The 13,455-nt window shown below is 50.5% G+C and overlaps 1 protein-coding gene across 2 annotated transcripts; it reads left to right on the plus strand.

Annotated features, from left to right (window-relative positions):
- Positions 1-2,487: 2,487 nt before the first annotated feature.
- SYNPO2L (synaptopodin 2-like) lies at positions 2,488-10,862 on the plus strand. 2 transcript variants are annotated; one of them, XM_012663273.1, is made up of 4 exons: positions 2,488-2,661; positions 3,810-3,961; positions 4,406-4,920; positions 8,249-10,862. In XM_012663273.1, exons 1-4 carry the CDS (start codon positions 2,557-2,559, stop codon positions 10,411-10,413), a joined length of 2,937 nt encoding a protein of 978 aa, XP_012518727.1. In that variant the 5' UTR covers positions 2,488-2,556; the 3' UTR covers positions 10,414-10,862. The 2 variants fall into 2 exon arrangements, with proteins under 2 accessions (XP_012518727.1, XP_012518729.1); XM_012663275.1 differs by lacking the exons at positions 2,488-2,661; positions 3,810-3,961; positions 4,406-4,920 and adding an exon at positions 6,105-6,218 and having other exon boundaries at positions 8,249-10,824.
- The last annotated feature ends 2,593 nt before the right edge of the window (positions 10,863-13,455 follow it).

A 13,455-nucleotide genomic window follows, 5' to 3' on the forward strand; every position in this document is an offset into this window, starting at 1 on the left:
GTTAGTCTGTACTGGAAACTATATTAGTCATTGAGGAAACAGACATTGTATATCAGTATATAGTTGAGGTCAGTGGTTATCAAAGTGTGATCCTGGGATCAATAGTATCAGTATCACCTGGGAACTTGTTAGAAATGCAAATTTCAGACTTACCCTAGATATATTGAGTCAGAAATTCTGGAGGTTGGGCCCAGCAAGCTGTAGTTTAACAAGCCCTCCAGAGGATTCCGTTGCCCACTGAAGATTGAAAACCACTGGTCTAGATGAATAATTTGCCAAATCCAGCTAATATTTGTTGAGCACCTGCCCTAGGATGGGCCTTCTGCTAAGCACTATCATGTGATTATCCCACTTAACTCTCATATCAGCATAGGAAAGTAGGTATCCTCTGTCTTGCTTAAGATTGCACCCCTAGTAAGTGGTAGATACTAGATTGATAGTTTCTTGAGGACAGAGGCTGATGTGTTGCATTTAGTTGACTTCTGTAGCTCTACTCAGTGATTCTCAACCTTGGTTGCACATTAGAATCATCGGTGTTGCTTATAAAATGCCAATACTAGCTGGGCGCAGTGGTTTACACCTGTAATCCTAGCACTCTGGGAGGGCAAGGTAGGAGAATCCCTTGAGCTCATGAGTTCGAGAGAGACCATGAGGTTGTTGTGAGCTAGGCTGATGCCACGGCACTCTAGCCCAGGTGACAGAGCAAGACTCCATCTCAAAAAAAATTAAAAAATTAAAAAAATTAAAAATACCAATATTGGGTAAGAGACCAATAAAATTGGAATCCCTAAAGCTGAGGCCTTGGGGTGGGGGTAATTTGTATAAAATTTTATTACATAATCATGTAATCCTATATGGCTCTGTCCTATTTTTTTTTAAGAGATGGCATTTGGCTCTGTCACCCAGGATGGAGTACAGTGGCGCAATCAGCTTACTGCAACTGGGCTGAAGCAATTCTCCTGCCTCAGCCTCTCAAGTAGCTAAGACTACAGGCACACACCACCATGGCCAGCTAATATTTTTATTTTTTGTAGGGACAGGGGTCTCGATATGTTGTCCAGGCTGGCCTCAAATTCCTGGCCTCTCAAAGTGCTGGGATTAGGGGGAAAAAAAATGCTGGGATTACAGGCATGAATCACCATGCCCAGCCTACGCTCTTTTCTTAGGGAATTAATAGCTTTAAAAGTTTTTCAGGTGATTGTATTATGTACTGTGGGTTAACTGAAAACCACTAATATACCACAATGACTCATGTGTAGCTAACACTCAATAAATGTTTGAATAGTGAATGAATGGATATTTAGATCCTCTTTTTACTGATGAGGACAAGTGACTGCCTGAGGTCACAGAGCTAATAAATGATGGAACAACAACTCAAATCCAGTTCTGACCCGAAATCCCAAATGTTTTCTATGACTACATCATACACCAAGGCAAACAGCATTTAGTGCACTAGGGGAGCAGCTATTCTACAAAACTGTGTAGCCCTTCGTAGCAGTTACAGCACCATGTTATGTTTTGTAACAGAAGAAGATCTCTTAATGTAGGGCACATTCATGTACTGGAAGCCTAGAAACAAGTACAGGTTTTCATAACATTGGTTAGTATATTTACACACACCTGTCTGTGTCTACTTTTCCATAATGACCTATGTATTTTAATAGGTAATTTAATTCAGCAAGCATTTATTGAGTACCCATTACATCAGCCATTACTCTGTGGGCTATTGATTGGTTGTTGTCCTTGCCCTCAACTTTCTCACAGTCTAGGAAGGAAGATAGGCAAATACACAAACTATACTACTGGCTGAGAAATACAACAGTAGAAATATGAACAAAATACATATGTTGCCCAGAGAAAGGAAGGATTAATTCTATAGGTGGGGAGTTGGGAGGTGGTCAGGAAAGATTTTACAGAAGAAGTAACAGTTCAACTGGAGCAAGGCTGATCAGAATTCCTCTTTACGGCACGAAGCACTGCAGTAGAATATAGATTTCCATTTTGATGAACAAGTACATTCATGTAGCAAGGGGGCACTCTTTCCTGAAAGTCTTGGACTTTGTGGAGCCAAACAAGCCATTCTTTGCCACCTCTGAAATTCAAGCCCCCACTATTGCCACTTTGAGATGGGCTTTGGAGGAAAGCAGTTGCAATTAGTCCATGATCCTATCAGGGAAAGTGTAGTTCCTGAAAGGTTGTACATTAGTTATAAAGCTGAGAGAATACTCTGAGTCCTGAGTAAAAGCCTCATACAGGAGAATGAGGGACGTGGAGGGCAGAAGTCTGTACTATAATTAGCTCTAGGAGTAACACAGATGGGGGAAGGGGAGAGTACAGCGGGCAGCTATTTTGAGCACAGCTCCGATTGACGGGACACGTGTGCAGGACTGTACTGATCCCAGGGCCGAGTTGCCTGTTTGTGATGTGTGTTGGGGGGGAGGCCTGGGGCAGCAGGAACAGGACAGCCGGACAGGCAGGCCGGACCGGGTACCAGCACCTCGACTTCTCTCCCTGGAACACTGTCTAAACTCCAGGGGCCATAGACCAAGCTGAGCGATGGGTGCTGAGGAGGAGGTGCTGGTCACACTATCAGGGGGAGCACCCTGGGGCTTCCGACTTCAGGGGGGGGCCGAGCAGAGGAAACACTTGCAGGTGTCCAAGGTAAGGGAGAGCCCCTGAAATGAGGTTTCAGGGAAAGGGGAGCCCAGTGGATCCTGGGAAGTCTCATCAATTGGCCTATGGAGTGGGTGGAGGGGGCCATGAAGATGGGGTGGGTAGGTGGGCAGGGAAGCATGCTCAAGTCTGGTAGGGGGAGTACTGTCTGACCACAGGCTTTTGGGGGGCTATTAAAAAAGAGAATTCCTGGTTTCTAGGGAGCAGAGAAAAAGAAAGGCTCTGCTTTCATTTCCTATTGCACCATAGTAGCTGAGGTCTGGGCCTGGTCACCCAGTGTTTGCTCTCCTGCGCATGTGCTTCTACTCCAAATTCCAGGAATGTAGGGAAGTTCTAATTTCTCTCTCTGACGAAACTGATGCATAATGAATTGAGGCTGTCTCACCCAGCCCAGCCCAGCCCAGCCCTGCCCTGCCCACGCCTTCACTGCCCCTCTTTCCCTAAGTCAGACCCTTTCTCTCACTGGGGTAAGACTCTTTTAGGTACTAGGAAGGTTACAGCAAGGGCTGGCCTCTCAGATGAAGTCAGTACCCTTTTGGCTTCACCCTACAGGCTTAGTTTTCTGAACTTTAAGATGTGGGTAATAATAGTATCTGTACCTGCTTCATAGAACCATTCTAAGGATTAAATGCAATAATACATGTAGCATGGTGCCCAACACTTAGTAAGAACTCAATAAATGGTAGTCACTACTTTTATTATTATTTTAACATATGTACATGCGTGTGCACACATGGCACACATATACACACATAATCACAATCTCCCAGAATCCTCTGGATTCCCTCCAATCTAGAATACTGTTCTAACATCTTGACTGTGTAATGGCACCTGGGATTCCAAGGCCTAGAAGAGAACTATTGGCCAGTATAGATACTGCCCTTTCCCACGCAGTTTTCTCCAAGCCTCTTTCATTCAGTGGTTACCCTTCCTCCCATCATGTGATGTATTACTCCCTTCAATGTGTGTACCTTCTTCCCCCTAGACAGTCCCCTTCAACTGCAGCTCCACATATATCCCCACCCATCTTATTCTGCGAAGTAAAATCCCCTCACATGGGTCCTTCCTGTCCTCGCCTTTCATTCTATTCCCTTTGGAGCCCTCCTTCACTTATAATCTCTCCTTCAACATCTCAGATCCGAAGACGTAGCCAGGCTGGCAGAGCAGGACTCCGAGAGAGGGACCAGCTCTTGACAATCAATGGGGTCTCTTGCACCGGCCTCTCTCATGCCAGTGCCATGAGCCTCATCGATGCCTCAGGGAATCAGCTTGTCCTCACTGTGCGGCGGTATGGACCTCCCTCCCCTTCTCTTTCCCTAGTCTAGGACTCCTATTGCCTGTCTCAGTTCTATATCTCCTTGGCTTGGCTTCAGCAACTAACAAGTGCCTACTTCTGCTTGTGCATTTCTGCTGGAGTGTGGATGTTTGTGAATGTCTCCTAAAGGGCTTGACTGTATCTGCAATAAGGGATGGGGGTGTCAAGTGGATGTCAAGTGAGTGATGGGCCGACTTCAACCCCTGCCTGACTCCTCATCACATCCTCCTCTAAGCCCATTTCTAAGCACATTTGCCTCCCAGTATGTCTTCGTATCTTCGCTCTTCCCAGCCAGTCCATTCCAACTATATACCAGTCCCCTCAGTCTCCCTTACCTCTTCCCCCCATCCCCTCCAGATCTCTCAAGCTGTCAGTCACCCAGCACATCTCTCAAGTTTTGTCATCTTTTCCATCCAGGGTAGCAGATGAGGGGTCTGTGCGCTCTCCATCCCCTGGTGAGCTTCAGGTGCTGTCACCCTTATCTCCGCTGAGTCCTGAGCCCCCTGGTGCTCCAGTTCCCCAGCCTCTTCAGCCTGGGAGCCTTCTCTCACCTCCCGACAGTGAGGCTTACTATGGAGAGACAGACAGTGATGCTGATGGTCCTGCCACCCAGGAGAAGCCCCGCCGACCCCGCCGCCGAGGCCCCACGAGGCCCGCCCCTCCGGGTGCCCCACCTGATGAGGTCTACCTGTCTGACAGCCCAGCAGAGCCAGTACCTGTAATCCCTGGCCCTCAGAGCCAGGGTGACAGCCGTGTGAGCTCCCCATCTTGGGAGGATGGAGCAGCCCTTCAGCCACCTCCAGATGAAGCCCTGCTGTTACCCCATGGCCCACTCCGGCCTGGCCCTCATCTCATCCCTATGGTGGGGCCTGTTCCCCACCCAGTGGCAGAAGATCTTACTACTACCTACACGCAGAAGGCCAAGCAAGCCAGTGAGTGCATGAACCCCTTTTCCCCAGCCAGGATCCTTCAATCTGAGCCCTAACTCTACCCCTCCATGACCATACATTCTACCTACCTTATGTCCCTCAGATATAGTCTTGAGGACAAGAGGAAAAGAGTGATGGCTGGAAGGGAAGCATAATTATTGTCATGGTCCCCATTATTTTTGTTGTTTGAACCAATGTAGCAAAAAGGTACAGCTGGTTCAATCCAACCCAGGAACAGGATAAGGAGGGAAGTTGGAAAGGACATGAATAGTTGAAGGGTTTGGTGGTGGTTATTGCTATCGTTTGTCAGGATTGTGTATGGGTGGGGTGAGGGCAGAGTATGGACTCAGGGCAGGGGAGTATTGGGAAGCAGGGCAAGGCTATAGGGGTTCTTTACAGAGTTAATTGCAGGCATAGCATCAGAGCTACCTTTGAGTAAGTTCAGTTAGGATTCCTGGCAACTGGGAGGCTATGGGATGGTCATGAGATCCCTAGGAAGTGGTAGAAGGAGGGATCTCTACCTCCTTATCCTTATCTCAGGCAAGAATGTTGGCCTGGGCAGAAAAAGCCAGTTCCACTTATCCCAGGCTCTTTGCTATTTTTGATGTGAGCTACAGAACAAGGTCTAAGGGTGAACTTTCTCCCTGCTCTATGCCTCCCATGCCCCTCCCACATATACCTTTCTTGTCACCCTCGAAATCTCAGGCTTCCCCCTCTGGTTCTCATCTTTCTTTCCTCCCCTCCACCATTCTGATTCCTGATCCATAGAATTTGTGCCTCTAAGTTTGGAATACAGGCTAAGTACATGACGATTTAGAGTCTGACATCCCTGAGAGTGCCCAATATCCCACAAAGAAATTCCAGAGGCAGACTCAGGATCCCACACTTTCCTCACGTCTCAATTTAGCACCCCCTCCCTTCCCATCATGCTGGGTGAGAATGTAGTTAGTGGCTCAGAGATATTTTTAGCCAAGCAGACCTCATTGTCCACTGGGGTGGAGTTGGGGGAAGGGGAGGCAGGTGCCCACGTCCATCACACCGGGGCTTGTGGGGCAGTGGAGAGAAGGGAGGGGGCCCGGCTCCAAAAATAGTACAGTGAGCTCATTCAGCTGCCAGCTCTTGGGACAAGACAAAGGGGCTTTAAAAGGCATGGGGGGTGGCTCAAGCTGGTCCTGCTCCAGCCAACACTGCCTTTCTCGGCATGGAGACCTTTGAGCCCATCAGCCAAGAGCCCCTCAGCCAAGCCAGCTGCGACAAAGCCCCAGACCCAGTTCCTGAGCTCCAAGACTCATTCTATGCAGGTACTACACTCCCGTATCTAAGAGAGTTCTGGGGTCTAGAATGAAGGGGAATACATCAACAGTTTAGGAAGGGCAGTCTTTGGGAAAGGTCTTATTCTCTTGTTCCCTCCTTTTCCTGTCCTCTTTCTCCTTTTCTCAGGAGAGTTTTAGTGCTCCTTTCTCAGTGATGCTATGGCCACATGTCAAAGGGTTTTATGACCACATGAGCCATAAAATACTCATGGGAACAGACTGTGTGTGAGACAGGTTTGAGTACATTATGAATACACGAGGGCATGCATGTACGAGTCTGTGGGAGAAGATATGTGTGAACAGGAAAGCGCCTATATGTGTGCTAGTGTCAAGAAAGCTTTGATAGTAATCGTTCTTCACAGTGGGCCATAGTGCTGTGTTCAGTGCTAAATTTACCTATATTATCTCACTTAATCCTATTAGCAATCCTATGAGGTAGCCATTATCACCTTCATTTATAGATGAGGAAACCGAAGTTCAATGAGGTGAAGTAACTCTCCCAGTATCAGAAACCTGAACAAACCTGACTCTAATGCCTGTTCTCTCATCCACAGTCCTATTCTGTGGTATAAACGCTGGGATTAAAGGAATAAGAGCACTACTTAGAAAGGAGCTTGGTATCTTGAGTGGAAATATAGACGGAATTTCGAGAATTTTTCAGGAGGAACTGGGGACCATCAACCAGAAAATATCCATGTCCAAGGCAGGGTCCTGGCTGAAGAGCAACCTCTCCCATTTCCTGGCCCCACCTATCCAGGCCCCACATGGCGTGGAAAGCCCTGCCCTGGCTCCCTTTAGCACGTAGTCTTTGTGTCCCTGCCTGGCAGCGGCTGCCAAAGCTCTTTACCTAGAAGGCTTGAAAAATAGGGGGCAGCTCTGAGGCTCAAAGAAGCCTACCCACTACCATCCCCAGCTTGGGGAAAAGGACAATATATTTAGCTGATAACCTTGAGATATCCCAAAGATTTGGAGGGTTGCCTTGGAGACCAGCACTCTGGCTTTTCCTGCATCTTGGATTCAAGACTGCCCTTGGCTGTGAGTAGCAGGGATGTGAAGCACACAGGAGTGCCCTGGCAATTGGAAGGCCAAGATAAACTCTAAAATTCTGTCCAAACTGTTAGCAACAGGATCTCTGCAAGGGGAAGTCTAGGAAGAAGGGCCACCTGGGGCATGTAGGTGTGTGAATGTATTTGAGTGTGTGTTTTTGTGTGGGTGCATGAGTATTTATATATGTGTGTGTGAACTGAGGCGTATGTAAGCTGGGGTATATGTGAATGAGAGAGAAAAGCACACAGGAGAAAGTATGCGTACAGCTGGCTTTCACTAGACTGCTATTCTCGTTGAAATGATGTGCGGCGGGAGTTATTTCTGTGAATGTTTATGATGTGGACTGCATGATGGGGGTGGAATTGTGAATGAAGATCTTCACTGCTAAGGGTCCTTTGTGTCCTTATCATAGGAGTAAGGGGTGGGGAGAGGGGATGAGTCCTAAACTTTGTGAGAAGTCTCCTAACATGGTCTCTATGGTGGGAGAAAAACATCACTTTTCATCTTTTCTCTCCCTGGGCCCTGCCTCATCTCCCTGCCTGCCATGGAGAGTGACACATTCCCCCCCTCCCCTCCATTGCCAGTCAGGAATGGGAGGCAGGCGAGGAATGTGTGTGGGGTGGATAAGAGCACATCTCTGGGAAGCTAGGAGCAGAAGAGCGGGAAGCGAGGATAGAGGAGCTGTGGTCAGAGTAGTGTCAGGGCAGCCAACTGGACTCTGGCCTCCCTTTTATTATCCTTGGTTTCACCCTTCACCCTCCATTCTACCCCCAAGTCAGAGATCCTTGCCACAGGCTGGAGACATTGTGGATCAGGCCAGTGAAAGACAGGAGGTCGGAGGTAGGAGGTGGGAGGCAGGAGGTGGGAGGTGGGGGGGCACTGGCTGGGGTGCTGGGTGAAAGCCTTGGGGAACAAGGCTGAGGAACTGGCTGGGGAAGCCCACTGACAGTTCTCCCTCTTGGCCTCTTCAGAACTGCAACGTGCAGAAAGCCTCCAAGAGAAGAGTGTGAAGGAAGCCAAGACCAAATGCCGGACGATTGCATCCCTGCTAACTGCAGCCCCTAACCCCCACTCCAAGGGAGTGCTTATGTTTAAGAAACGCCGGCAGAGAGCCAAGAAGTACACCCTAGTGAGCTTTGGAGCTGCTGCTGGGACAGGAGCCGAGGAGGAGGACGGCATTCCCCCCACCAGTGAGTCAGAGCTCGAGGAAGAAACCTTCTCCGACGCCCGCAGCCTCACCAATCAGTCCGACTGGGACAGCCCCTATCTGGACATGGAGCTGGCCAGGGTGGGCTCAGGCAAAGCAGAGGGCCAGGGCCCTGGGCTGGGAGGGCAGCTGAGCGAGGCCTCTGGGAGAGGGGTCCAGCTCTTTGAACAGCAGCGCCAGCGCGCAGCCTCCAGCACACAGGAGCTGGAAAAGGTTGGCTCCGCAGCCATGAGCAATGGGCAGGGCCTGCAGTCACCACCTCGGGCCCAGAGTGCTCCTCCGGACGCGGCTGTGCTCCCACCCAGCCCCTTGCCGGCCCCCGTGGCTAGCCCCAGCCCCTTCCTACCGGGTGGTGGGGCCTCCACCCCAGCTCCAAGCGTCTTTAACCGGTCGGCCAGGCCCTTTACCCCGGGCTTGCAAGGGCAGCGGCCAAGCACCACCTCGGTTATTTTCCGGCCCGTAGCGCCCAAGAGGGCGAACGAAAGCCTGGGAGGCCTCAGCCCCGCCCCACCCCCCTTCTTGTCCACTCCACAGGGGCCCACCCCTCAGTCCAGCTTCACCTCAGGGGTTCCCAGCCACATGCCAGCCTCGGGGTCCGCCAGCACCTCACGCGCCTCGGGCCCGGTGACGGCCACCAGCTCCCTGTACATCCCAGCCCCCAGCCGGCCTGTTACCCCAGGCGGAGCCCCAGAGCCCCCAGGTCCTCCTAGCACAGCTGCCATGACATCCACCGCGTCTATCTTCCTATCTGCGCCTCTGCGATCCTCTGCGCGCCCAGAGGTGCCCGCCCCAGGCCCAGCGGCCCCTGAGCCCCGCAGCGCCCGGGAACAGCGCATCTCGGTGCCAGCTGCCCGCACCGGCATCCTGCAGGAGGCCCGGCGCCGGGGGACCCGGAAGCAGATGTTCCGGCCGGGAAAGGAGGAGAAGAACTCGCCCAACCCCGAGCTGCTATCGCTGGTGCAAAACCTGGATGAAAAACCCCGGGCCGGGGGTGCTGAATCCGGTCCTGAGGAGGACGCTCTGAGCCTCGGGGCTGAAGCCTGTAACTTCATGCAGCCACCAGGGCCCAGGAGTTACAAGACCCTGCCTCGCGTGACACCTAAAACCCCGCCTCCAATGGCTCCCAAGACCCCGCCCCCTACGGCTCCTAAGACTCCACCTCCAGTGGCACCTAAGCCTCCATCCCGAGGGCTCCTAGATGGGCTAGTGAATGGGGCAGCCCCCTCGGCTGGAATCCCTGAGCCGGCAAGGCTTCAGGGAAGGGGTGGGGAGCTGTTTGCCAAGCGGCAGAGCCGTGCAGATAGGTATGTGGTGGAAGCTACACCTGGTCCCCGCCTTGGCCCTCGGCCCAGAAGTCCTTCTCCCACCCCCTCACTGCCCCCTTCCTGGAAATATTCACCCAACATCCGTGCCCCACCTCCTATTGCTTACAACCCACTGCTCTCCCCCTTTTTCCCCCAGGCTGCCCGAACTCTCCCGAGTAAGGCCCAATCCCAGGGGCCTCGTGCGACCCCCAAGCAGGGCATCAAGGCTCTGGATTTCATGCGGCATCAACCCTACCAACTTAAAACTGCCATGTTCTGTTTTGATGAGGTTCCCCCAACTCCTGGCCCCACCTCCTTAGGGGCTCCCAAAACTGCCCGAGTCCAGGAGATTCGCAGATTTTCCACTCCGGGGCCCCAGCCTACTGCGGAGCCCCTGGCTCCCACTGTGCTTCCCCCCAGAGCAGCCACTACCCTGGATGAGCCCATCTGGAGGGCAGAGCTGGCCTCAGCCCCTGTTCCTAGCCCAGCCCCTCCTCCAGAGTCTCCCAGGGGCCTTGGGGCTTCTCCCGGCTCCTGCGGTTTTCAGGTAGCCAGGCCCCGATTCTCAGCCACCAGAACAGGATTGCAGGCTCATGTGTGGAGGCCTGGGGCAGGGCACCAGTGAGCAGGGCACAGGTCCCAGGACCAAGGAGAAGTGGAACATCCAGTTCCTAAAGTTGCTTCTCCTACCCTATCCCAGCCTCTCTTCTCAGGCATCTGGGGGCTAAATTTCCTCCTGCCAGAGATAGTTTAAGAGTTGGTGTCCCATCCCCCAGCTTCCTCCTCAATCCCCACCTCCCTGCTGTTTTCCATCCTACTATCTCTGCTTTGGTATCTTCGCTTCTCTTTGTCTCTGTATTTCCTTGCCTGTACCTCTGTCTTTATCTCCAGGCTTCTCTGCTCATATTTCTGCACAGGTCTCTGTTTCTTTACATTTGTGCTTTTCTCTGTGGGCCTTACTTTAATGTTCAGTGAGAAACACACAGAAGTTACCACTGGGACTTCAGGCAAGAAGCTTACCACCTGGCAGACAGCAGAGGGACTGACCTGTTTGCACTAAGCCCCTCCCTACTCCTCACTCTGCTTTTCCAAGCTTGGCTGGCATATTCCTAGGCCTGTATGCGTGTGTGCGAGTATGTGCAAGTGTGTGTGTGCACAGATGTTCTCTTCTGTCTGAGGCAAGAGTAAGAGTGGAGGTCTAAATAAAGACCCACTCCGGGTCTTATCCTTGTACTGAGAGAAGGGTCAGATATTCCCACATAGAGCTTAGTGGGGAGACACAGATTCATTAGAGGATAACTCCTGGAGACCAGTGTCTGTAGCAGGTGTACAGCATCTTGTGAAACTAATGGAGTATGAGAAGACTGAAGGGCCAGGACAGTTTGCATGGGCTGAGTTATACCAGTTAGACAAAGAACAGAACTAAGACTTCTTCTAATCATCAAGATTTCAGAAAGTTAGTAACTTGAGAGCCCCATGCTGAGCAACTCAGTATCCAGGAAGTGAAAAAAATAAAGAAAATTTCCTCTGAGAAGGAACAAATCATTGGCTTCATTTCCTTATGAGCCTAAGACAGAAAGGAGGGAAAAGAGAGCCATGGTGTGGAGAGCGAGGCAGGAACCAGAAGCAGAGTGGAAATGAGTGACAGGATCAGGATCGTGCCACAGACAGGAGCGTGGTGAGGGAGACTGCAGTGTTGGCAGAAAGTGAAGTTGGGTAACAAGAAACCAGCTGGGAAAAAATTGGGGGGATCAGGAAAAAATCTGAGGGAGAAAATTGAATTTGTTCAAGTGAAGGGGGATGATGGTGGGAGGGAGGCGGGAGAGTGTGTGCTGAGTGCTGAAAGAACAGTTGGTGTCCGTGTGACCTCCTTTGAGTCTGTCCTTCAGTCTGTCTTCTTCAGCTTGTCATACTACCTGGGAAGGAGCAGGGAAGCACCGAGAGCCAAAACCTCTTTTCAGTCCTACCCCATCCTCAAAACCCTGGTTCTTGTTCCTTTTCAGCTTTGGGTCCTGATCTCTGACCCTACAGGGATATGGACTCCCCTTTCACCAAGACCACCCCAGCCACGTTTGCTGTTTCATCTGGAAAGTAATAATCCCCTTTGCGTATTGAGTGTGCGTCATGGGTCACAGGACTTTGGTTTGTGCACAAGAATAAACTTATGCTCCATGCCTTCTGTTGCTGTCATCTCTTCTAGTTTGATACCCAAATCCTGATCTCTCCTTGATCTTCTCTAACCCATTCCCCTGATCTAACTTCTGATCTCTGTCTCTGTTCCTGTCCTCCGTTCATCTCCAGATCTTTTGCTCTTCCCTACCAATTCTGTCCTGCTCCAATTTAGCCACCTCCACCACTCCTTGTAGTTCCCTCTCCCTGCAGTCTCTATCCAGGTTCTCCCCTTTCCTTCTCCGTTCCATGCTTTCCAGGCAAGGCCTCAGTTTACAGAACTGAGAGGAGTTGGAAAGGCCCTCTGAGCCCTTTGCCATCAAAATTTCTTGGCTTCCTGGAGAAAGCAACTATGTTAATAGTCTCTGGGAATCAGAGGAAGGGAAAGCAATGGCTGGAGGTGAAGGTGGGATGGGAGAGGGAAGGAGGAGAGAAAGGTAGACCAGTGTGGACCGAGATTGATGAAGAAGGGACAGCCTTGGAGGTAGGCTAGAATTAAAGACTTCCGAGAAGGAAAGTGCCAGTGCTCCCATTCTACCAGCAGAGGGCACATTTGTACCAAAGACCAGACCCAGGATGTAGACGCTCCCAAGTGCACTCTCAGAATTCCAAAGAAAGGGCCCAGATACAGGCTAACTAGCCTGTTTTCACCTACTCAGTCCTTTCAGGTACCCAATCATACGAGATCAAACTTTCCCTTTGTTTTGTTTTTGATGGGGAGGGTGGTAGCGATAATGAAATCACCTTTTGCTATTTATGGTTTTTCTTCTAAATGCTTCCTTGGGTTGGAAAGGAATGGAGAAGGAGGACAGAAGATGAGGGGTCTGGAGGCACAGCTGGTCTGGGCAGAGGCCAGCTGCAAGGGGTACATTTTAGCCCCTAGCCTGAACCCGAAAAAGTACAGGATGTGGGAAGGGTATGGTCAGCAAGAGTAGAGAGCTCACAGTGGAACAGAAGAAAGCTACAAAAGCCACTTCATGGCACAAGCCTGTAGTCTTAGCTATGCAGAGGCTGAGGCTGGAAGATCAGGTGAGCCCAGGAGTTTGAGTCCAGCCTGCACAACATAGCAAGACCCTGTCTCTTAAAAATTTTTTTAAATGTTGATAATAGGCAGAGAAAACCAATTGACATCACTTTACTGGTGGTAAGATAAAGTTATTTCAATTATTTATGTCAGCCCGGTGCAGTGGTATGTGCCTATAGTCCCAGCTACTCAGGAGGCTGAGGCAGGAGAATCGCTTGAGCCCAGGAGTTCAAGTCCAGCCTGCACAACATAGCACAAACTCAATTCTTAAAGTATTAAAAAATAGGAAAAAACAAAAGATATTTGCTCTGCTAGAATACCCATAACTGCCTTTCCAAATCATACCCACCACTTAAGGCCATACTTAAACTTCATTATTTGCATTATGTCTTTTCTTCTCATATCGTTTTAATTCTAATAAGTTTTTTATGCCCTTCTGATCCCAATATACATAACTTTTAAAGTCATACCTGG

This window comes from Propithecus coquereli, unplaced genomic scaffold, assembly GCF_000956105.1.
Source record: "Propithecus coquereli isolate 6110/MARCELLA unplaced genomic scaffold, Pcoq_1.0 Scaffold80, whole genome shotgun sequence".
Taxonomy (NCBI): domain Eukaryota; kingdom Metazoa; phylum Chordata; class Mammalia; order Primates; family Indriidae; genus Propithecus; species Propithecus coquereli.